We start from the raw sequence: 26997 nt of genomic DNA, 5'->3' as shown, positions 1-26997 counted from the left end.
CTTCTGTACATATTATTTTCAGTCATAGTTGATAACTGTTACAGTAAGACTGACCATCAGCTGGGTAAACCTTTGGTTTCCATGGCACAACTTGGATTTACAGTGCAACCTCAAACAAAACTAGAGATATTTTTTTAACACCTTCCCTTGAAGAAAAACAACAGATGGCAACATATACAGATGCATTTGCCTTATCCACACAACATAAAACCAATGTCATAATTCTTTTTCTCTTTTAAGTGCAAGGATCTTACACACTTATTGCTCTGTATATGATTGTACTCTGTTTTTTCCCATTTTCTTTTCCAAGCACACAGTCAAAACACATGGCTCATTTTTTTGTCATTCTTTGCTCGGTGTCCACTTCAAGATTATCAGAAGTGATTGAAAAAGCTGTCATCGCTCAACTACCTTCAAGGAGCTTCCAGATGGGAGTGTGAGAGGAAAGAAAGGGGAACCTGGCAGATACTCCATAAATACAAGTTCCTACTCCTTGCACACAAATATGGTATCTTCCATCTCACATTCACTACCATGTTGCATATTAGATTTATCTTCTCTGCCTTAAGATCTGTTCCTAATGTCTACTCTTCTTCCCAACTGAGCTTTGATTCGATTTTGTCTCCTTGCAGAAAATTGCATATGACTTCCTACCAAGCTGTTGCTTTTTACCCTTTAAACGTTATGCCAGCTTTTTATGAAGTCTGCTCCTATCTTCTGTTCATACACACCTTCAGCACTGGTGTCAGCACAGCATGTTCCAAATCTCTGTTGACACCTAAAGAGATTTTAAAGTGCTGCCAGTGACATCCTTTGACTTCTTGTCTCAAGAAGTTACACTGGACTATAAGAATTGAGAACAGACTTTCCTAGTCTCACTGGGATCCTCTATACTCATATAGTTTCTTATGATTTACTTTAGATAAATTCAGGAGAGCTTTCTCCATTCACATGCTCTTCAATTCTTCTGCCAGAGAAAACTATTAAACTTTTGTTTATCCTACTCTTTAAATATGACAGTTCCCTCATATACTTTGCACCATCTCAACATCTGCACTTTGCACCATCTCGACATCTGTCAGCCAATGCCAAGTGCCACTGCCTCACACAACTGACACCTCTCCTTCATAAACAGTGCAATCTTGGGAGCAAGAAGAGCTGATTCACTCTTGAATCTGCTTCTCATTACCACAGTACTCAACTCAGCCTATTTCTGAAATCTGCAGCAGGCACAGATCATGTGGGGTAATAACAGCATCGATCTGAAAAATGTTAATCCACCAATATGGAAATATCTACTCCTGAACTCTGACAGAAATTTGTAATCAACAGGAAAGATTCAAAGGAGTGTTCTGGGAGACACAAAAAGCCCCACTTCAATACCGACTTTGTAGTGGCTGCAAAAATGTAATAGGAGTTTCTTGCCATAAGATTGTCAATGAGGAACAGGAACATGGCAAAGTGGATTTATAACAGATTAGTGAAAGCAAAAGATTATATGTATTCTTTGGATAAGAACAATGGGGTTTCACATGGTGAAATATAGTTTACAAATTACAGCAAACATGGAACAGCCTGGTGGCACAGGCTTGGTGCTGGAGGTTAGGAAGGATATGAACAGCTTCCTGCTTTAGCTTCCACTTTACAACACACTAACCATCACTGTTGAGTTTAATATTTTGGCCTCTATTCTGCGAGCTACGCGCACTGCCTGGAGTGGCTGAGGAAAGGTACGCTTCCACAGTGCAACGGAGTGAACTAACAGCTTACTACAGGGCTGTCCCACTCCACGTCACCCTCCCTGTCACGTTCTTAGCCTGCTCTTTCCCTTAGGCAGGCACTGGTACTCATCTCATTGGTTTCTTGTTGTGTTAGTCCTCTGCTGGATTAACAGGTTGAATCAGCTCTCAAGAAGGTGGAGTGAGCATCACAGCCAGTACAGGGAAAACACAGAGATGGCATGGCGAGGAGAGGGGAGAAGAGACATCCTGTTTGCCCCTTCCATCTTCCTTCTCTCCTCTCACTAGACCCTTGCACAGCCTCTGGAATTCACTGCACCCTTTTGCAAGCCATCAAAACTCACTAAAATAGCAGAAAACTACTCCAGTAGAAAAAAAAAAAAAACAAACAAAACCAAACCAAACAGTATTCTGCTAAGCTACTGACTTAAATCTGTTTACAGAGGGTCCAATGTCTGCCAGAGCCAGCATGCAGACAGGGGGAGGTGAGGGACAGGAGCTGAGGGACAGATCTAAAGATCTAAGGAGAAAGCAAGACCAGCTCCCTTAGCTGGCAACAAGCTGTTCTGCCCGCTCCGCTGCCAGGTTAGCTATAACCTAGGTGAGTGTATGTTGTGCCATATTGTGACACCACTAAAGGATGGAGAAAGTAAATTGGTGTGTAAACTTTACTCTACATCCCCTATTTTTCAGAAGCTCAAATTACATGAAACCATAGGGCAAATTAAGCCTTTAGTCAAGGAAACATGTTAATTAATCTCCTAAGTGTTTGGTGAGGGATTGTTTATGAAAAGGAAAGCATTCACTGTAGGAGTTTGACTCAAATCTCAAAAGGGACTTCTGTTATAATGATGATGTTTAGTGCTGAGCCTCCAGAACGGGGATTCAGTACCCTGAGTTGGGCATTTAAATTCCCTGTACAAAACACTGGCAAGTGAGGAATTAAAAGGACGTCCAGTTCTGTAAGAGAAGTTTTTCCAAAACTGATCATGATTTCATAATTAACAGCGATCTCTGGAGAAGGTATGAAAACTGTATCTCCACCACAGTCTCTAGAGGAGTGCCCTCAACTCTGGCTGAAGAGTCACTCTTCACTGCTCCCACCGAAGCTATGCCACTGCATTGAAAGGAACCCCACGGAGCCAAAAGAGCAGACTCTCTGGCCATGCACTTTTGTACAGCACTTTGGACACATGCTCTTTTTTCAGATTTGAATCAAAGCAATACTTCAATTTAGGCACTTGAAATTATCTTGAAATTACACTGTTAACACACTACAGCAATTAGACTAATTCCACTATTTAAACTCCAAAGAACGTTTTCTACTGTCAGACCGTAAAGCACGTTCTAAAACAAATTGTGTTTTACTTAACGCAAAAGGAATAGAGATACTGAAACACAAAATGTCTTGTCCACCTTCCCCTGTCAGGCCAGTGTTGCAGCCAGGAACAGAACTACTGCTTCCTCAGGCCCACGCTAACATGCTCTCCACAAGGTCACACAGACGCTGCGTACCTCAGCCTGCCCCCAACTCCTTTCAAGCTCCTTAGGTTTTACTACAGTGAACTGAGGACAACCTCGTACCATTAAAGTAAGTGAGCAGCAGCTGACAGCACCGATGACAGAAATCACAAACATCGTCTATGCCTCAAATCTCCATACTCCTGCTGAATGACGCCTGTAGTAACGTTAAGCATGTGAGCTGTTGCGTGTCTCTGCTTCCGCACTTCCAATAACACATAGCTCTTCAGGATTATCTCCTTCCCTCCTTACTAAGCAGCTGGTACTGCAAAGTCCATTAACACACATGAAATTGCTCATCACTGTCTGACACACTGCTGCAGCATGCCTGACACAGCTTAGCAACGGAGTTGAACATTTTGTCACTTAAGTAGCACAACTCAGAGGCAACAGAGTCCTGTTGCCTCACTGCCTGCCATGTGCAAAGGCACCGCGTGGGAGCCCTGAACCAGGATGGACAGGTGTCAAGCAGTAGAGACACACTGGACCACCTTATCAGCTCCAGATGGATGCACAAAAACATTAACTTGTAGCAAGGCAGGTTTCTGTTTCCAAGGCACTGTATCTTGGGGAAAGCCATGTTTTGCAGGCCTGTAATTTTAATCTCTAACGCTGCTCTTAACCTCCCCAGGATGCCTCGAGTTTCAAGCTGTACATGAAAACATGCGAGTTCTGGAGCATGCTGGGGTTTTCTCTGCCCTGGCTACCGTACACTAGGGGCCACATTCCATTTATGACACTCATCTTCATTTTTACTATATCTTCACCACACGGCAGTCCTGAAAGGGGGAGCTCCTAAGGAAACACACGGGGCTGGAGTTGTGTACATCTGTATGCAGTACAGGAAGTCCACTCACTGCAATCCTGATTTAAAGATGAACATAGCCTGAAAACAGCGCAGAGGTTAATGACTACCTCTGATGACGGCCCCAATTACTCCTTCCCGATGTCAGGGTTTCAGAGTCTGCAATACACATGCCTGTTTTAAACCCCTTATTTTAGTCTATGTACCACACGCACGCTATCAGTACCTTGGTTTCTCACCTTGTCCCTGCTGATCTTATTCAGGCACCTTCTGAATCCTGCACGATTCCACTAACTTCAAGTCCCTATTTTCTCACTAAAAACTGCTATGTTGTTACATCTCTTAACCCCATGCCCTCTGTATTTTGTTTAGAAGCTCACATGTATATAGACACACACCAGTGATTAAATCTGCATTTCAACCCTCCAATTACTTCACAGAAAGATCACTTGAGACAATTAGTTCAGGCTTCACAGAGACGCTGTCTACAAATCAGGATCTAAGAACTAGAAAAGCTACTTATCAGTTCACCAGAGAGTGTCTGAACCTGAAATTGCTTGGCATATACCTTCTCACCACCAGAACAGAAATCAGTACCAATGTTCCGACCTTACTGGAAGGTTATTTTAGTGTCCAGAAAAGGCAGGGTAGATAAAATAAAGTTTTAATTAGCAGGAAAGCAACGCTTATGGAAGCTGCAACTTTAAACCTATCTCAATTAAATAACAAATTATCTTAATCACTATATTATGTTTTATTTCCTTGCTGTCATATTGGGACTTCCCTTCCCGCTGTCTCTAGGACATCGAGAGTATATACAGTGTTAACCCGTGCAATAGGATTCTCTTCCCTCCTGCCTGGTGCATGTTTGCACATACAACATTTTCTTTCCACAAGTGACGTAGTGGAAGAGATGAAGAGAAAAAGTTACAATAAACCTACGTTTCACACTGAAAACTCAAGGGCTATCCAGCATGAGTAAATACAGATGCTCCCTCCACTTATTTATATTTATTTTAACAGGTGACCAAATCACAGCACTTGCCAAGTTAAAATAATAAAACACTGTTAGTTCTCTGAAAAACAAATATGTGTCACTAAGAACAAAGAGTTTATCCTCCCCACCGCTCCCCTCCCCTTCAAATCAAGAAAAATTTGCCATAAGGATATAACATGACAGAGAAAGAGACAAAGGTGAGTCAGAATGACACTAATTCCTACAGCACTATGTAAAAGACAGGGTTTACTTCAATTCTTACCTCCTCTTTAGTCTCTTTGAATGAAGACTTTAAAGATCGACTTCTGGGGTCCTGAGGCTTGGTTTCTTCCTGCTGCCCAAAAAGTTCCTCAATTTTCTTTGTATCAATCTGATACTGCGGTCTTGCAGCAATCGTCCAGATATTGGTTTTACCGCGGACTTGTTCTTCAGGGATAGTTTTCCAGAAAAAGCTCCGCATTCGTTTTTTTTTGCTGTGGTTGTCATGCCCATTTATCAGTTGAGGAGGCAGAGGTATGTTTGGCCCAGGCAGTGGCGGAGGGGGTGGTGGTGGGGGCGGCATCCCCGGGGGGAGCGGAGGGGCTGGGGGTGCCCCTGCGAGGGGACATGGCGGAGGGGGTGGTGGTGCTGCAGACTGAGAAAGTTGAGATGCTGTTGTCGTATCCTCGTTCATTAATCCTGTTGCAACTGGAATAGCCCCATTTTCTTTATCATTGACCAAGGAGAGACAATTCATAACATGCATTTTATGGTCTCTCCAAAGAGGAGAGTTACTTCCTTAGATCGGTTTGAAACATTGAATAGTGAGTGCAGCAGCAACCGATATCACACTCTCTCAAACTCTGGTCTGCCAGCAGTAGCAACACAGAGGGGACTGTACCATCTTCGCAACCTACAACAAAGGACAATAGGGAGACTCAGATCAGAGAGACTGGATATCGTCCCTCACACTGAAAAGACACCAAAATTAGGGTGTAACAGCTATCAAGTTTTTAATCCAGAAAGGAAATTTAGTGAATCAAAAGTCTTTCCCACGGCAATTGTATAAAGTTTATCCACACCAACATTTCAAATAGCTTTGGATATCTAGATTTCAAAAAGATACAAAAATAAGAATACCTCTTAAATCGCCCATAGTACATATCAAATCTATCTATTAATCTCAGTTAAGTGCAATTTTGTAAAAGAATGTATCAAAATATTAAAACAAACAATTATTATCCCACTGCTAATTTTAGAATTTTTTAAAGGTGATTACACACAGTTAGAAAATATAAGTATCAACTATGGTACTGGATTAACTGGATCAAACAGACCCTGTTTGAATCTTTTAAATTCATGGCTTAAATCCAAGACGCATTAAAGTAGCAAACAATACGTCAGTGATTTAACAATTTGGCCTAATGTACTGCTTTTTTTGCCTTTGTATTTTTCACACAATCGTCAATAAGGGAAAAACAGCGTGCAGTCCCTAAACTCTCTACGTTCCCTAAGCATAAACTTATAGTACTTGCATTTTACCATTAATGGTCTGGTTACACCACCTACCAAAATGCACTAAAAGAAGACAGACCACAGTTTGATTAAGCTGCCCCTAATAATTTCAGTATCTAGGTTAATATAGCCAGTTCAATAAGGGGGGGAGGGGGGGGAAGGAGACAGAGAGGGAGGAGACAATAGGAACAGTAACCTACACATCCTAAGCACTGTACATATGCAAAACTTTAAATTGTTAGCAAAGCTTTTACATCTAAATTACCTCATGAAGCAGCTTAACAGGAATCACAATAGTTTCAAGCAATTTTTCTTACGCTGTCACCTACTAAATGAAGCTTCTGTTATTGACAGTAAACCTTCAAGTAAGAATATGACTTCCATAAAAAGCACAATTTTGACAAGCCACATCTATTAGAACAGATTTACTTCATAGTCTCAGAGAAAACAAATTAAGGTATTTCAAATATAGACCAATGAAGAATTCCATGATTTTATGGAAATTTGTAAGTTATCTCAAAAAAAAATTTGGGAATTTACAAAAAAAAAATCAAAGATAATGCACAATAAAAATTTAGATAGAGGAAAGACAGCCTCTGAGCAAAGATCAGTCACAGGAAAACTCAACAGAAAAAGCTGAAGTAATGCACTAGCACCAGAACAATATAAAACCAGAAATTTGGCACTGATTTACCTGTATGCCTCTTCAGCAGGGTTCACATAGAGCTAATAGCAATCCAGATCAATTTGACATTGTATAATAGTGATGAAAAACCTTCACTTTTTTGCCAGAGATCCATCATCAGAGTGTACACGAACAAACAGACCCAAGTCACAGAAACAAGCCTTAGGGCAAATTCTCCCTTGGTCTGCAAGGACTCAGTCACTCACTGCTTTGCTGAAGTTAATGGAAACAAATAAAAAATAATCCACTGTACCTTTTCTTCTCAAAAGCTTGCATAGGTAGATAGCAAGAAACTCCTCTTTCCTGCTTCAGATTTTCTAGCCTTATACCTCACGTTATAAAGGTATTTCCAAGAATAGAAAACACATATAAAAATCTGTATGAGCTTTAAGTTTAGCAAAGATGGAAAATATTTTACTGGCAGGGTAAAAAGGAGAAGAGCTACAAAGAAAGTGGATCAGGATAGAGGGTTTCAAATTTAAATCAGCATTAATACCGAGCTGCTATTACAGAGCTGTGTATGTTCATGCCTCTCCTCCCAGGTTCATGATCATAGACTCAGAGAGGCATAAAAAAGCAGGTGCAAGGTGGTGGAAAGAGATTAACCACTCAAAGCAATTAAGTGTTGCATTAATTTAAAGAAATACTCAACTAGGAAAAAAATCTTTTCCTCCCTACCACTTAGACAAAAATGAAAAATGTATTAGCTAGTTTTCCACCATCACAAAGCAGTATTCAACAGTTATTATTTTCTAACTTGAGTTCCCACAGATTTAAAAAAAAAAAAAAAAAGACAGAAGAGACAGACAGACCAACCGACCATACCCCTGGGCAATGTGCAAGAACCTCATTTTGAAGCTTCCAATAAGTCTAGATGCTTTAAGAAAAACAGGATCAAATCCTAATGAAACCAAGTTATAGGCGATGTTTCATCAGAGTCCCAGTGCTAACACACAAGAGTGGAAAACGACTGATCTCAGACCTGAATGCTTCTGCGTTAGACAAGGGACACTCCTAGTGAAAGGAGTGGAGAACGCAAGGGGAAGAAAACATCCCAACCTAGATGTAAAGATAGATAGATAGAACAGGAAAAACTGTTCTCAAGCCAACAAGCCCTGTATTGCTTTAGATGAGGTAACCGTCACCCAGAAGCAGGAAAGGGGAAGAATCAGCATTAAGAAGGAAGGCATGAAAGGAGAGGCACAGCATAAAGGCTGGCCATTCAGCTTTGTCTTCTGACAGATAAGCACAACTCAGGTGACAGAGGTCACTTGCTTGTAAGAGGACGGCGGTCTCAAGTTACCAGATACCAGGAGACTGGTCAAAATCCCCTTCTCCTGAGCAGCTCTGGGAGGAGCGGCTCGAAGACATTCCCAGCGCCCGCACCATTACATGGGTTGGAGAGGAGAGAAGCTGGCAGCCGGGACAGGCTCTGGGGCTGCTTGTTGGTATCAGCAGGTGCCTCCACGCAGGAAGTATAGCAAGAGGAGGTGGGGAACAGCGCAGCCACTCCGACTGTGAACTACAGATTACCGAGACACAAGACACGCAGCCGGGATGGGGATGCGTAATAGAACCCAAGCAAAATTTAACTCCTAAGGAGCCTCTCTGCATTTTTCAAAGGATCAAAGGGGAAAAAAAAAAAAAGAATGGGACCCAAGAACAAACATTTAAGATGTCTCAATTACACTTCATTATTGCATGTTTGTTATCCAAAACAGCCCAAGAAGTGCAAGAGCTCTAAAGTAACATCTTTACCGCACGTTTTAATTGTGTCCATATTTGGCATAAAAGAAATATTTTATTTCTTTGTCTCATTCATTGTTCTAGCCAACCTAATCTAACTTGAAAATGTATTTCAAAGTTAGAGGGTGGGACAACTTTCTCCCCAGGTAGGGAGACAAACGCTCTACAGTAATTTGTTTCTTGCAAAAAAGGCAGTTGCCAGAGACGGACATACATTATATTTGCATACACAAATTAACAGGTGAAATGCACAATGTGCTGAAGGGCATCTCATAATTCATACTGCAAGATATTACTCCCTTTAACTCACGCCTTATGTTCTCTGCTGCCCACGTTTCTGTGTCAGGCATCCTCCAAATTCTCATGAGAACAACGCCGATTTTGACACCAAAGCCCGACCGCAGCATTTGGGTGTCTGGGTTTCAGCAACGGCTACGCGAAAAGGTAAAGGGAGCAATCAGTTGCTCACCGCAGATAAAGAGGCTGCGGACGCAGCCTTGCACGACCAGCCACCGACCTTGCCGAGACGTGCAGGTTACAGAGAAGGCGCAGCTCGCGCTATCGCAGCAACTTCACGCTTAACCACTTCACGCATCCAACAAAAATCCCTTGTATGCCCAACCTCCCTCCCTCCCTGCCAGCCAGGCCGGGAAGGGAACCCCTCATGGCTTCACCACGCAAGCGAGACGGGGGGTGGACAGAGGGCCCCCCAGACCAGGCAGGGGGGTGATCAGGGTTTTGTCAGGGGGCTCAATTCCAGCTATTTTTTGTTCGGGGCTCACCCCGCCGCCGCAGGGAAGGGGGGACGCCAGGGGAACAGTCCCTGTGCCTTACCTTCCGTCCGCAGCGGGTGTCGGGCCGGGGCGCCCACGAAAGGCAGGCAAGCGGCACAGGGCACCCGCCACCGGGACCACCCGGGGGGCCCGGGGAGAGCTCTGTACTCCGGGACTCCCTCCGACCGACGCCGGGACAGCACCGAGGGCTTTTCAAGGCGGGGGGGAGAAGCCGCCCCGAGGAACCACCGCGACCCTCTCCGCCTCAGCCTCCCGCCGGCTCCCGGGCACCCTGAGGCGCCTCGCGCCCGCCGCTCCCTCGCGCCCCGCCCCAGCGGCCCGGCTCGGCTCGGCCCCGCCCCGCCGCCAGGGGGCGCCCTGGCGCCCGCCGCCTTCCCGGCCGCAGCTGCCCGAACCCCCGCAACGGCGGCGGACCCGCTGGGGACAGCCGGGGGTCGTCCCGCTCCGCCGCACACGGGGAGCAGCGGCGGCTCCCGCCCGTTGACAGGGGGAGGCGGAGAGGGCGGAGGGGGGAGGGCGCGCCGAACCCCCGCGGTCCCGCAGGGAAGCGAGCCCCTTTTCCCCGGGAGCGCTCGGCGAGGCGGAGAAGGACCCAACGCGGGCTGCGGCGACCCCCTCCTCCGCTCCCCGGCAGCGCGCAGCCCCCCGCCCAGCCGGGGAAGACCCACGGTGAGACCCCTACCGCGCCCCTCCCGCCGCCGCCGCTCACCTCCGCGCCCGCGGGAGCAGGCGGCGCCGCGCGCAGCAGAGCCCGGTGCCGCCACGGCTGCCGCCTCCTCCCATCGCGCCGCGGCCGCGCCGGCGGAGCGGGCGGGGGCGGGGCAGCGCGCAGGCGCGGCGCGGGCGGGGCCGCGGCAGGTGACAGCGGTGGCGGCGGTCCCCGGGAGCGGGGCAGCGGCCGGCGCTGCCCAACGGCCTGTGCTGGCCGGGGGTGGCCTGATGCCCAGCGCCGGCTGCTGCTGGTGCCAGGGCGTGCGGGGGTGCGGAGTGGTGTCCGCGGTGGGTATCGGTCTAAGCAAGCTCTTGATAAGCTGTCTGATGGGTATATATAGAGATAGATATATCATTTTCCACATGTTGTCAGCGAAGTCGCAGGAACTATTTCTACAGAAACAGGACAGCAGCACCACCACCCACGCTCCCCGTTGAAGCCTTTCACCCTCTGCCCGTGCTCCCAGCCCCACATCCTCTTTTCCATCCCGCTCCCAGGTGCTCATCCCCTTTTCCAGCCCCTTTCCCATCCCCTTGTGCCCAGGTCCTCACCCCGGGCAGGTCGGCAAGATGGGGGCATGCAAACTCACCTTCAGAGCCCAGGGCTGGGAGTCAGTCTCCAAAGGGGACAGCGTGAGGGAACCTCAGAGCGATTTAAGCTGTGATGGCAGCCCTGGGTTATGTCACACGAGGCAGTTCACGTGACTTGTGGACACCTGAAAGCCAAAGTACCATCCACAGATGATACGGGGAAACAAATACATTGTTCTAAAATATTTTGCCAAGAGGGTCAATCACATTTCAAAAATAAAACCATTTTCCCCAAATGAGGACAGGTGAAGAACTTCACTCAAGTAAATAAATAGTCCCAGCCATAAGGAATAAACACATCCCAAACACCCCAACACTCCTTTTTACAGGAGGTCAGTTCCAAGGCAGAATCAGAAATGTTTCCTTGCCTGAGAACGGAGGGAGGGAAACAAAACCCTCACCTCCAGCCTTGCACAACCAGCTGCCACAGCTTCTGAACACAGCACATGAGAGAGGAAACACGTTAGCAGGGCAGGCCGGGGGTGGGAAGGCAGGAGCAGGAGGACAAAAGCACGTCATGTCAGTGTCGAGTGCCTAACCTGCACCCGGCTGCCTCTGCCTGGGGTCAGGAGGCAGGAACCGGAGGAAAAGCGGGAGGCCAGGCAGCCTCCCACAGCGCCAGAGCCCAGCTTACAGTTCTGAGGTTATACCATCCCAGCTTACAGTTCTGCAGCCAGAGATCTGACCTACTGGTCTGGCAAGACAGCCTGTTTGAGTCACTCAATTTATAAAAATAAAATAAAATGAGAACAAGAATTATGGAATGCGATGTCAGAACCTGGTCACTTGAGCTCAAAATTCACTGACTGAAAACAGTTCAGCCACAGTAAAGGGCAATTCCTATCACACCACACATCTCCACTTGGCAGGGTTTGCGGCAGCCAGGGAGGACACGCTCAGGTTTGAGCCAGCGCGGACATTCCTCGAGAGTGTCGGGTCACCCCCGAGGTCGTCAGTGAGGAAGCGCGTTGCCGCTTGGACTGTAGCTGCTTGTGTTGGAACCAAAAAGAGACTTGTTTTCATTGCTGCCAGTCATGAGCACAAATGTTCGCTCAAAAAGACGGAAAGAGCAAGCCAAACACGAGACTTGCATAATGGCATTGTATTAAAAAAAGAAAAAAAACACAAAACCAAAACCGAACAGGGCAGCAGAGGACCTGGCAGTCAGTCCGGATGTGAAGTTAAATTCTTAACTTTTCTTCACCCTGTGGGTTGTTTTTTTTTTTTCCCCCCAGAACTTTTCCAAAACACAATGTTAGCAAATTAATTTTAAGTTTTCAGCTGATTTTTTTCCCCCTAAAATGTGAACACTCAGCAGGCAAAAATTTTGCCCACATGGCTAAACTTCATCCAAGTTACAAACAACTGAAAACAGGTCTTCACAGTAGGAAGTATTAAGCAACTTTAATAATAGGTAGATCGAGCAGCCCCACCTATAATAAGCAACTAATGCACCTCCCTAGAACAGATAGCATTTAGGTGGGTTGGTATACTACAAAAACAAATCCTATTGTTAATATTTTAAGATTTCTAGTTAATGAAATGCTCAGGACAGTTTTCAAGATGACTACTTCTTTTAAGGCATTGCTTTTTTTTTCTCATGAAAGAAAAAAAATGTCTTTTGTAAACTCTGCTTCTCTTTAGAGCACAAAGCACTTCTGGTGCTTCAGGCTGAACACAAATTTAACGATGGAACAGATCTAATAGGAACAAAGGAATTTATACCACCTGAACAAAAGCTGTCGTCATCTTCCTTACAAACCCTCATTTCTAGTGTTGGGACAAAGGCAGGAGAGAAAGTTAATGGTGACACTTTAGACACATTAAAACCAAGTTCTATTTGGTTTCAAAATTAAGCACTGTGGTAGTTAACCTCTTGAAACAAACCCCTGCAATTAATTACCACTATCACATAAAACTAGCATGATGCATATACATATGTAAGAAAGGCAAATCAAGACTGAACAGGCAACACTAGTTTTTAGCATTATTTATCTCTTCAAGTGCTTAAATTTACAGCCTTCAGTATTCTTTAAAAGGTAGCAAGGTGTATAATTATTTTTTTTTTAATTAGCACAGCAAGACATGCCATTTGTTAAGTACCATTTACTAGGAACACATTGCTGGTAGCTGAACTGTTCCTGACTGAACCAATGGATTTATGCTGGCATAAACTGTAATAACAGGGCAAACCCGAACTAAAAATTAGTTTCAGGTTTACTCTGTTCTCTATCTGATCTCTGCACTTAATTAAGAAATGTTATCATACAGCCACACTGTATGATGGTACCCATCTAAGTTCTACCACCCGGTGGTGCAAGGGAATTCTGGAAAGGTACTCTTGATCTCTTTTTCTGCTTGTCCTGGAATATCAAATATTTCCACTCCTCCAATAGCTATTATCTTCAAAATGGGTTCTCAAAGAGATGAGATACAGTGTATTTGCTCAGAAAACAAACTTTTTCTCACCCACAGCGATTAAAAAAAGTTGAATATACATTTTGCCGGGTTAAGTACTTAACAGAAATACACTACCAATAGTGGACAGCACAGAATTGTTGCTGCTCCTGCCTCCCTCAATTTTTTTTCTTCAAAAGGCAGCTGAAGTTTAAAAAGTAATGCTTTTGTGCCAGCACTCTCAGCCATAGGAAACCACAGATCTGCAAACTATGGATCAAACTTTTATGTCCATGGCCGTTGCTCTGCAAGGTTCATATGCTCCTCTGCATTTCAGTATAGGGACTCTGATGAAACAGCAACACATCACTTTTCCTTTCCACTGCTGCTCTATCAAATTTATGCCATCCTTTTCCAATGCAGGCACAAGCCATCCTGCTTGCTACTCTAACACTACAGGTCCTTCCTTAATTCACATCAGACTATTACCACAGTGACACATTCCACCTACCCGGCCACTTCATTCCCATATAAGACTGACAAAAATTAAGAGAAAGGACCTTGTTGAGAATAGGTGCAGCGAGATGAATGAGAGCACCATCACACAGACAGCAATGTGCTTTCTATGCACCACTAGCTTTAATATCAAAACACCTGGAAGAACACAAAGATGTCAAAGAGCTACTAACAACGACAAGTAACAAAGAGAACAAAGAAATAAACCAAGGAACAGTCAGGTCCTCTGTGGATCCTCTCATAAAAAAAAATATAACAAAAATCAGCTTTCAGTTTGACACAACTTAGCTGCCAGTAGTTGCATAAGTTTGGGGTGGGGGCAACCAGAAAATATGAAAAGATTAATGACTAATTAAAAAAAGTCTCTGACTAGTACAACCTCCACATCAAGAATGCAGCATGGGAAAGATAGCCAGACTTAAAAAAACCCCACCAACCCACAGATAATTGCAGATGAGGAATGCTAAGTAATTATAATACCTTATTATTCTTGTAACACCACAATAAGGAACAAGAGCAGATAAGCAGAGAATACAAACTGAACATGCCCCTAGTTCAGTTCAAAACAGAGTTGAGGGGAACGTTTAGTTTTCCTTTTATATTACTTTGATCATTTTTCGAAGCAGAGACAGAACAGAGATAAGGTTGCTGGGAAAACCAGTTGCCAGAAGATTGGTATCAAGCTGTTAACTTTAACGATACTGGCGTGTTACTGTACTCTACTTGCATAGACCTCTCTTCAATATAACTATAGATACACTTATAACCCAAAATGTTCTTTGTAAGGGCTTGACAAAGCATGAAGTACGCCAAAGAGCATTTTTAGAGCAGAAGAGCTGTTCGTAGAACTCACACAAACAAAAATAACAGGAGCTACAAGTTTCAAAGAAGCCAGGAGTGCAGATAACTTACAGGATGGTCACTGAGAAACAAAACAGCTCCCTGGATCTCAGTTTGGTAGAGCAAATACAACAGCATATCTGAAACTCTATTAACCACTTTAAATTCTTCTTTCTGAGAAACCTGACACAAGACTAGAAACACTAATGTGGTAACTTGCAACAGAGATGAAATCTTTCACAGACAAGACTCCACTAGGTGGCTATGGCCCCCTAAAACAAATGAAAAAAATCCACCCTGACAACTGCCTATCCAGATAAATGCCAGCATTACAATCTTAAGGTTAATACACTTTTTGTTAGTATAGCTTTTTGTTAGAAAAACTGACAACCCTAGTTACTTTCCATTAGAAACTTCAGAAGTGTCTTCCTTTTATGATCTCCAGAAGCAAAAGTTTCTAAATTTGGTTAGATCTGAAGAGCTAACTTTGAATACAAGACATGAGCTCGACTTATTTCATAGGCACATATATTTGAATGGGGGCAAAAAAAGAAAGTTAAAGTACTACAAAAGGCAATCAGTTTAACATCCTATCGATCAGCTGAAGACAGAACCCTCCTCATTGAGGCTATCAATTAGAACAATTGCTTCGGTGAGCAAAATGGAAGTCATTCTTCCTTCTCCCTGGTATTAAACAATACCCAGGTTTTAGAAAGCAATCTCTCTTGTCCAACCTTTTCTTCCAGGTGAAGAGACTCCAGCTGTTTTAAGCCATTGCAAAAGTCTGAGGGTTACACAATGCCACATGGGCCATTCCTGCATAAAGCAATTTCAGATTCAAGTTCACTCTTACCGTTTCTGACAGATCAGTTCCTTCGGGGCAGGGACTATCCTCAGCAGGAGACACACGAATCTGAGAAAGAAACCAATGACACATGTTCCATATGTATCCTTTTCCTATAGCGGTCCGAAAGCTGGTATTTCAACTGGAGCCCATAGGTTTGCATTCTTCATCCCTGCTACAATGCTCCTATCTGCATTTCCTAGCTCAACTGCAGTGACACAGCTAACTGCTTTCTTGCACCATCACACCATACGTGTGCCAAGATTCAGACAGTGGAAGTCCATGGCTTCATAAAAGTTGTAAATGTAAACTTCCTTCAAAACTTTAAGTCAAGAATTATATATACTGAAAGATTTGTTTCACAATGAGTTTACATTCATGTTGAACTTGCACAATATTAAATCATCCTGAAATAGAACAGCAATGTTACCACCTACTACTGCTTTACCAGAAATTCTTGGGCAGGGGTGGGAACTCGGAAAAACAGGACTAAGCTTTCAGTGCAGAAGCTGGGTTCTACCCTTAACCATCACAAGTCAAGGAAGTTTGACTGCAAACACCTTTAATACGAATACAAAATTCACATAGGATATACATTCTGGGGAACATAAATGAACTATTACAAGAGATTCTGACAGAACAAAAACATAAAAGAAAGCTCTGTCAGGCCAAGAATTTAATGAGGAATGATTAAAAAGTTTGATTTACAGTTACATTACAGTTGTGTTAAGCACTGAAAACTTTAAGAACGTCAGCTGAAAGGCAACTGAACATACAGTACATAAATCATACAATCCACACTGTTGTAAATAACATTTGATGTATTTCATTTTACTTAACAGAACACAAAGCAATGTAACACGTGCAAATGAGGACTCCAATACATTGAATTTAAAATGTCTATGATAAAATTGACACAGAACTTTACATTTAAGGACTACACGATTGATGGAGAAATTAAAAAAGCATCCTCCATGTTACTCTCATTACCAAAGTATGCTTTTCAATTAAATAGAAAAACCATACTGGCCCGGTTTCCTCACTTAAAACCATACCTGTCCATGGAGGTTAACTAAAGCTTTAACTTGCTCTAAGTGTAAAACGAAACAGAATTTACACAGTCTCCTTCCCCTTGTTGGGAACTGACAAACCATTATGTGAAAGGGTTCTTGGATTATGTACACTGGTGGAAAATATTATCTTATAAAAAGGCACATACCTGTGATTTAAGGCTAGTACGGTATTTGTTTCATAGAGAAAGTAAAATTTTAAATGAAATTAGTACATTGCATGGTTGGCCTCACTCAGCAAACCACTTGGTGCAAAGCAAAAATGTGTGCTTAGAAGCCTCAGACTGACAGTGATTCTCGCTTTAGTGTTTTTCTTTTTTTGAACCTATGATGGAAAGGTACATCTTTTAAAAAGGCATTTGCTGAAATTCCACTAGTCAATGATCCATCTGCTACTGTTGCCTTATACGCAGATATCGCACATAGGCCTTATATTATTAATCTGCAAAATAGTCTTTTAACTCTCTCCTTTTTAAAAGTCATATGAAAATTACTAAAGATGTTTTCTATATTCATCTATAAAATACCAGATGTTGGTACAAATCATGTAAACCTCCTTTTGGAAATATTTTGACTAGCCACCAAAATGACCAGAAATCACAAACATCATTTGTCAGTGCAAATCTATAATAAGTTCTCTTTCCCCTCCCTCCCCCATCCCAGTTACAGAAATAACCACCAACCTTCACATACAAAACGAGTGCTGCATATATTTGAAATGACAGAAATTATGTTTGGTTACCTTAAAGTCACCCACTTTCCCACCAAATTCAGTTTTACAGTATTACAAAAAGGGGGAAAAAAAAAAGTTAAAGCTGTCTTGTGCAAGAATCACTACAACAGTCCTTCAACCCCAACCTGTAATTATAATCTGATTTAAAGATTTTAGGTTAACATTGGGTCCTCTTCTCTGATCCGATTACTGTTCTTCAAGCCAGGATGGGGCATCTGCTCCAGGAGTTTTCAATTTGATGTGGAACTGTTTAAGTGTCTGTTCAAGCTGCTTTTGATTCCCAGCAAAGTATGCCGCAATGGCATTGTGGAACAGAACAAGCTGATTGTGCAATACTTTAACCTGCAGGCAAGAATAGAGATAGGTTAAGAGGAGGAGGCAGATGTTAAAAACATCACAAGCCAGTTATAAAAAAAAATAGGTATATTTGAGATGCTCAGACTTCATACAGGTATATTTAATAAAAATTTAAAAATACAAATACAAAATGCAAATACAAAATTCTTTAACATTAAAGTGATTTAGATCTTTCATAAAGTATGTTTAACAGTCAATGCCAACTCAGTACACAGGGACCAAAAGCAATTCACTAAACAGCATAATGTTATCAAATATCAAACACTTGATTATGAGTACTTGATTCCTTGAAATTAGATGCCAAACCTCTGTTTAAGACAACTACCTACAGGCTAAACGGACTTCCCTGAGACAGTACATGACAAATGCATTATCTAAGTATACAGTTCATTTAATTGCCTCTCCCCCCGAACCCTCCTTGCAGAGAGTTGCTTTTTTCCAGCTCACATATACTTAAGTCAAATGAAACTGATGTTCTTTTCCCAGCAATATTTCTTGCCCATCTCCTGTAACACAGGATTATTTACAGCACTTGGTCAATATCTTGACTATAACATTTGTGCAAAGTAGTCATGAAACACACAGGTCATACCAGTATCAAAACCTGGGGAGAAGAGCACAAGAGCAGGCTAGAGAGCATCACTGTTTTTCTCTTCTAGTCTAGTGTATGACGACAAGCCATAGTGCTGATGAAGTTACAGTTAAACAAATGTAATATTTTCATCCTAGCACACCAGTAAACCTGAAGTTGTGAATGTTGAACAGTAGCATGCAGGAAAAGGTATCTGCCCAGTTTCTCCTGCAGCCAAAACCTGTCCTTTTTGTTCTTCAGTGTACTCTCAGCCCAGAACAACCTTAACTCTTGTGTCAGAGCCCAAACCCCTAAGGTGGTGGCCCTGTGCCTGCTTTCAGCCTACGAGACCTTGAGTCCAACAGCATTTAGCCAACACAGACGAGAACAGAGGAACAGGACGGCTGACTGAGCCCAAAGGAAAGATGTGGCAGGCAGCAGATTTAGCTTTCTCTATTCAAATTTTGGATCATCGCCCCGTCTGTCAGCACAATCCACAAGGGAAAGGCTGCTCCTGCCATGCTAGGAAGCAAAACTGTCCTTGGGCCAGGTTTGGCCTATGCCTACCAGTTGGCCATGCCTGTTTTAACAGGTTATTTGGCTAACATGCTTTTCTGAAATGCATGCAACTCAATACAGAGATACTTTATTGCCTTCATTTAAGAAAGGATCTCAAAATAAAAAACCAAGATCTAATAGATGTGCTATTACACTAGAAGAGTAACATTTACGCTATTACACTATTACACAGAAATGTAATAATATACTTTTAAAATAAAATACTCTGAGAATCAAAGAACTGACCATGTGCGCATGTGCGTGCAAGCACACAGGTGTATATAAAAGTTTCAGCACTAAAAGTTAAAATTTCTTTTGAGTATACAACAATTCATTTTTTTTCTACTGAATAGTGTCATTTCACTAATTAAGTTTTGCCCATAAACTGATGGCTGTACAGACCTTAATATCCTACTGTTGTGGTTTAACCCCAGCCTGCAACTAGAACCATACTTGCTCACTTCTCCCCATTCCCAATGGAATGGGGAGAAGAATCAGAAAAATAAGGAAAACTCACCTATTTAAGTGATAACCCCTCTTTGGTAACCCAAATTTTGGTCTAAGTCACTCTGACAATTTGAAAACTGGTATTCCTGTGTTTTCTCCCCTAATAATTCAGGCTAATTTAAACTTAATACATGTGAAATAATAGGCCTTTTGCCTCACTAACAGTATAAAATGGTAGGTTTTTCCATCAAAAGGCTCTCCAAGAAGAAGGATGAGAGAGGCGGATATAGTTAGAAAGGAGTCTGCAGTGCACAGTTGGGTTTTTTTCATTTACAATAGAAGACTTCACTAAATTAACAAAGTACAGACATTTTAATATTTAGGAGATTAGAATATAACTAACTACACTTGTTCAACAAATATATAGTTCAGCTTCTCAGAGTCACAAAAGATGGCCTCTTTCAGATGGCCTCTTACAGTCCAAGCTAGTTCTAGCACACTGTTAAAGTGCTACAAGAGTTCTATTCTGTTTATAGGAACTCAAATAAAACAAGGGTAATTAATCCACCCTCCCAACCCAAGTTCATCAATTTGAGGCCAAATTTGGCATTTTCTTAGGGCAGCTTTTAACACAAAGCTTTTGTGAACTGCCCTGAAGTCTTCTAATAATTCTATAAATTCAGTAAGGCCTAGGGTTTAATATGTGTGCACACACACAGAGGCAGGAATTGACAATGTAGAGGCAGATGATTTGGACTGAAAGAATATGCTTTGTTTTGGTGGGGTTTTTTGAACTACCAGAGCTACCTCATTGTATGAGGTTCTATCCCCAAGCCAGAGCTACCTCATTGTGGTGTAAATTTCATGATCGCTATCAAACTGGTTGCAGAGGTTCAAGGTATTGCAACTTCTGCTCTCCTCCTTCAGAAACCGATTGCTAAATGAATCCCAAAAGTGATAGTGGGATCTTCTTATCCATAGCTTCATTCAGGTAACTTTAAATTTCTAGAAAAAGACCACTTAAACTGTCTGACACTATACAAGGAAGCTGTACTGTGAGCTCTACTATGAAGCAGCAGCCAGCTAAGGGAAGAGAAAAAGCTGTAACGTCTCACATCACCTTATGTCCACTGCAAAAACACCTGCAATCACAGCTAAGAACTGGTCGATGAGTATTCACTTAAAGACAAGCACAAACCTCACCAGTTTTCCCATGAAAGAATCTCAGCTTTGCCCACTCCCATATCCAGCCATTGATTCCTACTTCCACACTATGTTTCACCTTAGCCCTCTGTTGGCAAAACATTCATGCAGTTATGTAGTCAGTTGGATCAGGGAACAGATCTAGATTAAAACTAACCAGACAACAACATATTTGCTTTAACCTGGATCAGTTCCCCAATCTGATTCTCTGCACAGCTGCAAAAACACTTCAGTAAGCACACAGAGAAGGCAATGTGGAGGAAGGGGGAGAGAGGATGAAGGGACCACTTTTTTTTTTTTTTTTTTCAGTAAAACCTGGAATCACTGTCAGACTACAGCACTAAAGGCCAACTCTTGCGCACTAAGCTGTAGCACCTATTCCAGTAAAGGAGCATTTGAAGATTTACCTTTCAACCAAAGAATGTTAATGGTATGCTGCTAAAATACAGGTTCCAGTGTATGACTAGCATGCCTGTCAAAAAGCCATCATGTTTTACAGCTGAGCATCATTTAAAATCATTGTTCCTTGTTAACTAGCTACATACACCTATTTGTTTCTAATTACAAGCAGAATAAGCACTCTGTAATAGACCTGGCAAACTTAAGTCTCAAAACAAAACTGAACTTTGTGTATGAGCATAAAAAAAATGGGCATGCCCTAAACAGATGGCTTGAGTGTCGTATAGAGAAGATACCGTAGGTTGGATTTGTCATATTTCCTCTGGACACTCTTAACATTTCATTTCTTTTTAAATATTGTCTTCTTCCCCCCACCTCCCTCTGAATACTTAAACATTGTCTTCTTCCCCCCATCTGCCTCTGAACACCATATTTTCCATGGTGGAGTAAGTACAGACTTTACATCCTCCTCATTCAGATTGTTTCAGCCATCTCAACAACCAAAAAGACGACCTCCATTCTAATGTTTCTGTCAGTTTGTACCTCCTCACAACCATAATAATCCTTTCCCCTAGCTATCTTTACTTGAAGTTATTTGATTTAAACACTTATGTCATACAGGTTTCCATTAGATTGCACATTGCATTCATTTGTAGAAGCAAGCATTTAAACATCAAACTCCTGAAGTACAACTTGCAGAAGTGCATTCAGTTCCTTTCTTTACACAGAAAGATTTGACATTTTTCAAGTGCATACATGAAAAACAGTTTTTTCCTTTCTCAAAAAGACAACACCTTTTCAAATATTTTTCAGTGGCAGAAATCTTAAAGCTAAGAACAAGCCATCTTTATAGAAAAAAAAAAGATTAACTATTTGTAAGCTACAGATTTTGACTGCAGCTATTCTTATACTCGTTACCCAATGCCACAAACTTCTGAAGAACTCCACCACCTGGGGATAGCACCAATATAATTTTGCAGCAACATTAAAAAAATCAGTTCTAACTTCAAGATCAAATGCTATAATGAAAGTGCATAGAAATATTGTATATCTTGGTTTAACAGAGAGAAACTTGCAATCCCAGCTTTACTGTAATTCAGCTCTCTGCACCTTTGGGGGCTTTAAACTGAAATATTAACGTTAGAACCCAGGAGAACAGGCACAAAAGGACTGCACCCACGTGATGCCTTTCCCTCCCCTAAACGTAGGGCCAGCTAGATTATGGTCGTTCGGTGACATTTGCAGCAACACAGACCAACTGGAGCCCACCAGACAGTTAAACTGGCTTTATAGTTCCTTTGCAGTGACAGCTTGAATCACCTCCCGATTGCCCCTGTTCTCCTCATATGTCATACTTAACCAAATACGGGACAAAACTTTTGAGTGGCAATATAACTGAGTTCATCTAGTGGAGGCACAATTACAAAAGAATATCCATGATTCTGTTTTGACATTAATTTGTCAGGCAAAAAATATACAGTTTATTGTTTTTAAATGTTTAATATTGGTTAGACTGTAAAAGCATATCTATTGGGAGATAATGATGAACTGCTTTATCTAATCTAAAATTAAACCCTACATTGCTTAATTGCTTTGCTATGGCCAGGTTTCATTACACAATTCTGTTTTCAACACAGAAGTGATAATAACAACTAAGCTCAAGACTACACTGTACTACATCCTGTATCAATATATACAGGATGAAGACCAAAGGTTTACAATCTATGATACAAAAAGTAATATGGCTACCATACAATTTTCTTACCTAAAAAGGCTTCTCTAATTAGACTCAGAACAAATATTAATCCACATCTGGATTCGGCACCATGTCAATACCTATTAATAAAGTTGATGATTAGAGATTTGCATGTTCTAGTACACTGTAACGTGCGTCTGGCAAGGCCATGCCTTGTTATAGCTGCTCAAATATAACCCTCATTTGCCTTGTATGCAATAAGCCTGCAACAGCACAGGCTTTCTAAAACCTGCTACAGAAAGGCCCTTTGTGAAATGCTGAGTAAAACCAGTATCTTGTCTATCTGATCTTCCTTTATTTTGATCTCCCATCCTATTAAATCAGCACCAATGCTGTCCTGCGGACAGACACACAAAATAGCAAGTTCCTGTTACTAAGGATATAGTATCAGCATAACCAGTATAATTCCCTCCCCTGGACTACTGTAACAGCCTAACAATATCAAAATCACCCTTCCACTTGGGAGTTCAACATCATATAAGGTCTTCAGTTTAAGCCTCCTCCTGCACAGTGCACTACTCCCACAGATGAATCAGCTGTGTTACAGACACACTCGTACAGCTGTACCCACTGTGCTCTGCCTCCTGCCCTTCTTCTCCTTCACATTAGGCACATGCTATATTTACAGATGCTTAAATTATGGTGGATCACAGCAATTATTATCATGTACCTTTGGGAAAAAGTAGAACATCTGACATTATTAAATCTAACTAAAATTAAAGTCTAGATCCTATACTTACTAATCCTATACTTATTGAGTTAATAATCCTTTAAAATATAAGTAGTAATTGACTTAAGAGCAGTCACTTACACTTTGTATGCGGCTAAAAATTAAAAGTAATGTTTATAATGGTTATACAGTTGTCTAGCAAATCAATTGTGCATTCCAATTTCTTAATACTAGCTGCAGGACAAGAACGAGGTCTCACAAGAGCTTCCCTCCATTGACATTAATTAAAAAAAATAAAAATGGTTGACACCACAAAAAGGAATAAAGATGTCAGATTGGCAAGAACATCATCTCTCAGGTAACCACTGCCTCCCACTACACCCCAGTAAGTATTCTGGGCAACAGAAGAACAAAAACTATCAGAGACAGATGCAAGATGGAAAAAAAAAGTGCTTCTGAAATGAAGCTTTAGGATTAAGATTACATATTGTTTACTATGGAGAATCCTATACAACAAATAGAAAACACCAAAGTAAATCTTATCTGAGTAAAGCTCTCAGTAGATAATTATATTTAAGCCAATATTTGACTGTAAAGGAAGTCCTTTCTATGGCTTTTGGGAACAAAACTACATACACCCTTGAGTAAGTATTTTGACATCTCCAGTGTCAAAACTGAGAAATGTCAACCAGTGATAAAAAGGCTTAAACAAGTAAAAAAGTCTCCTCTGTATAATCTAAAAGAAAAGGCAGGAAGGAAAAAACAATCTCTTTCAGAAAACAAAATTTGTAGGCTGTGACTGCTAACAGGATGCTTGATCTAATTCAAGACCGTCACTAGGAAGACAACTTCATTCGTGTTCCATAAATTATCTAATTTTTAAAAAAATATGGAAACTTTTTTTTTTACACAATGGAAATAAAATTCTTTCACTCTAAAACTTTCCTATCTGTATAAATATAAATTGATCAGTCTGATATATAGTTAATGCAAACCAAGAGGAAGCAGGTTTTCAACCAATTTGAACTTAAGCATCAGAATTCCTGTAGAGATATGAGCTGGAAGGATCAAACAATTTCAACAGAAGTACATTATATTAGTGGCAAACAATTTACTAGAAGATAAAAACAAAGCGGGGGGGAGGAGACACCTTCAGCATACCCGTTTTCAATCTAGCATAGTTTTAAACTCAGTTCTTAAGAGCATTTTCTAATTTAAGCATAAGTATCAGCATTTGCATTAGACTTCAGTGTATTCCAGAAAATTAATTTCATGGGGATTTTTTACATTTGAAAGTTAATGGGCTACAAGTTCAGCAAGAAATGAAAGTCAGGGCAATACCAGTTTTTAATCATCTGATGATCTGGCTCATTAGCTTTTAATGGCCATGTGACTCCAGACCCCTGATGCAAATGCCTGTATGAAGTAACAGTGCTTAGCAGCTACATTTTTAACATATATTGTTTTGGAAAACAAAAGGTTTTATTTTCTGCACTTTTTTTCTTCTCATCTGTTGACAGTTCATGTTTCTTCCCTGCCTTTCATCTTAATTTTAAGTAGCTGATGCAACTGCATATCTGATAATATATTCAAGAATTCATAATAGTAATCAGTTTCAATTGATTTGGCTTGTACGCACGATTTTCCCTTAAAGTTTCCTCCTTCCATGCAAGGAGCCTAGTTTGCTACTGTTGTCATTTGGGGCCGCTCCCGTATTCTCTGACAGGCAGTTGTTACCTACATTCAGATCTTTAAAGTATATTAACCCATACTGAAAATGTTAATCCACTGCTAGACACGGACAAACTGACAAACTACTACCTTTTATGTAAGTTTTGATAATATCTTCCTCCCTCTGAAGTCACAGGAAATAGAGTAATAGCTGATTATAACCATTTCATTTACTATGAGTACGAACGAAAATCATATCTTGAAGGACCATCATTTTTACATCTAATTAGAAATAATTTAGCATGACTTGTTTATCAAAAAAACACAGTTTAATAGTGTGTTCTGTATGGCTATTCTAGTTTTGCCTGGTAGACAGAATAAGAGGGTTAGGAATCCCATCCTTAAGAGGGTATAGATGAAATTGTATGGTTGGAATAAACACATATGGGGAAAAAGAAACAATTTCAAACCAACAGTACAAGCAGCTCTGTTTAGAATTAAGAAACTATATAGGCATTAATTATAGAGTTATATTTCTCAGTTCAAGTTATTAAAGAAAGCTTAATTTTGAAGAAGCCTCTTCACAGTTCTCTCACTTTCTTTGTGCATATCCTCCATGACAGTGTTGTCAAACATTTACTTTAAATCAGTAGTTATATGACTCATTTAACCATTAGATGTGGTAAACTGGAAAAGTAATGCTTTTCCAAACTTGAAACCTCCCATATCAACATGAAACTTACTGCCATAGTATTTGCCATTTGTAGCTGCAGCAGCTTGATTAGGAACTTTTCAGGCTGCCCACTATAAAAGTCTGTCCTCTGGTGATACAGCAAGAACTCAAAAAATTCAACTTTTTTTTTTGCTCGCTCTACTTCTAAATTAAGATATATTTTAAGATCTAACAACTGAAGTATTTCTATCAAAGCAGAAACTTACAGGACAAAACTCCTAAACACAACATCAGAAGCTGTAGCTTACCTTATTTTCTTCCAAAAATTTCAATTTGATAGATACATCATTACGCATTTTGTCATATTTCTCTTTATGCACTTGGAACAATTGTTGTGATTGCTCAATCTTTGGCAGAGTATTTGCATCACGAGGGCCAAGATTCAGCTCTTCTAGGTCTGTTCGATAAGCATCATATTCAATCCTGAGAAGGAAGAGGAGGAGGAAAAAAATTCTAAAGGCAAAGTGTCTCAAAACAGACCTCACATACAGGGCCAAGTAGATGAACAAAACAGTCAAGTATAGAAAAAATAAAAGGCAAGTTTTTTCCCCCCTCCTCCTACTCATCAACAAAATCACCCATAAGCACACTGTATAAAGCTGCCTCAACAAGTAGCCCCCACTTCTGTTCCTGTCTCAGCCACATGCTCCCAACCCTCTGTTTTGTGCTGGCTTTGGTAGTCAGAACCTCTCCTGGGACATCTCAGCTTACTAACCCAGATATAGCTAGTAAATTTATTTTCAGGTGATTCTTCTACTTTTGAATCATTTCAGTGAAGAGTTTGTGTTGAGAGCAAGAGAAGCACCAAGAGCAGGATGTCTCCTTTAAGCAGATGTTTGAGCAATGGCTCACTTTTACTAAACTCTGTCCTATGGCTTTTTCAGCATGCTCTAGGCTTCTCTGTATGCATTAATTGGAACAGTTTTACAGTTCTTCCACAAGTAGTTTTACAAGAACTTGTCTGTCCTATGGATAAACAGGCTGAAAAAAAAAGATGATGCATTATTTATAGTCTGTTGAGGGCCTATCTTATTTTCCTAGGGAAGTCAGACTCTCTGGATCAATACCACCACTGAAGGAGAAAAGGCAAGAGAAAGACAGAAGGTTAAGACTAACAGATACATAAGTATTTAAACTAACTCTGCACCA

General features: G+C 41.4%; 2 protein-coding genes across 11 annotated transcripts in view; both read right to left on the bottom strand.

Moving 5' to 3' along the window:
- The window catches only part of FHDC1 (FH2 domain containing 1), a 37611-nt gene extending 27007 nt beyond the window's left edge, over positions 1–10604 (bottom strand). Inside the window, exons 1-2 of one of the 2 annotated variants that reach the window (XM_063336506.1) lie at positions 10491–10604; positions 5325–5954 (exon numbers count right to left, since the gene is read on the bottom strand). In XM_063336506.1, coding sequence (XP_063192576.1) covers positions 5325–5807 — 483 coding nt within the window. In that variant the 5' untranslated portion in view covers positions 5808–5954; positions 10491–10604. Of the gene's footprint in view, positions 1–5324; positions 5955–9821; positions 10036–10490 lie in introns of those variants that run through there. The other variant, XM_063336505.1, reaches the window with a different exon arrangement.
- Positions 10605–11101: 497 nt separating this feature from the next.
- ARFIP1 (ADP ribosylation factor interacting protein 1) overlaps positions 11102–26997 on the bottom strand; it is a 50377-nt gene continuing 34481 nt past the window's right edge. For 3 of the 9 annotated variants that reach the window (XM_063336484.1, XM_063336490.1, XM_063336483.1), the window contains 2 exons: positions 26097–26271; positions 15561–17825 (listed from right to left, as the gene is read on the bottom strand). In XM_063336484.1, the coding sequence (XP_063192554.1) occupies positions 17670–17825; positions 26097–26271 (331 nt within the window). In that variant the 3' untranslated portion in view covers positions 15561–17669. Of the gene's footprint in view, positions 11209–15558; positions 17826–26096; positions 26272–26997 lie in introns of those variants that run through there. The other 6 variants (XM_063336486.1, XM_063336487.1, XR_010071294.1 and 3 more) reach the window with 5 other exon arrangements.

This window comes from Chroicocephalus ridibundus, chromosome 5, assembly GCF_963924245.1.
Source record: "Chroicocephalus ridibundus chromosome 5, bChrRid1.1, whole genome shotgun sequence".
Classification (NCBI taxonomy): domain Eukaryota; kingdom Metazoa; phylum Chordata; class Aves; order Charadriiformes; family Laridae; genus Chroicocephalus; species Chroicocephalus ridibundus.
This window is presented reverse-complemented; position numbering and strand designations above follow the sequence as displayed.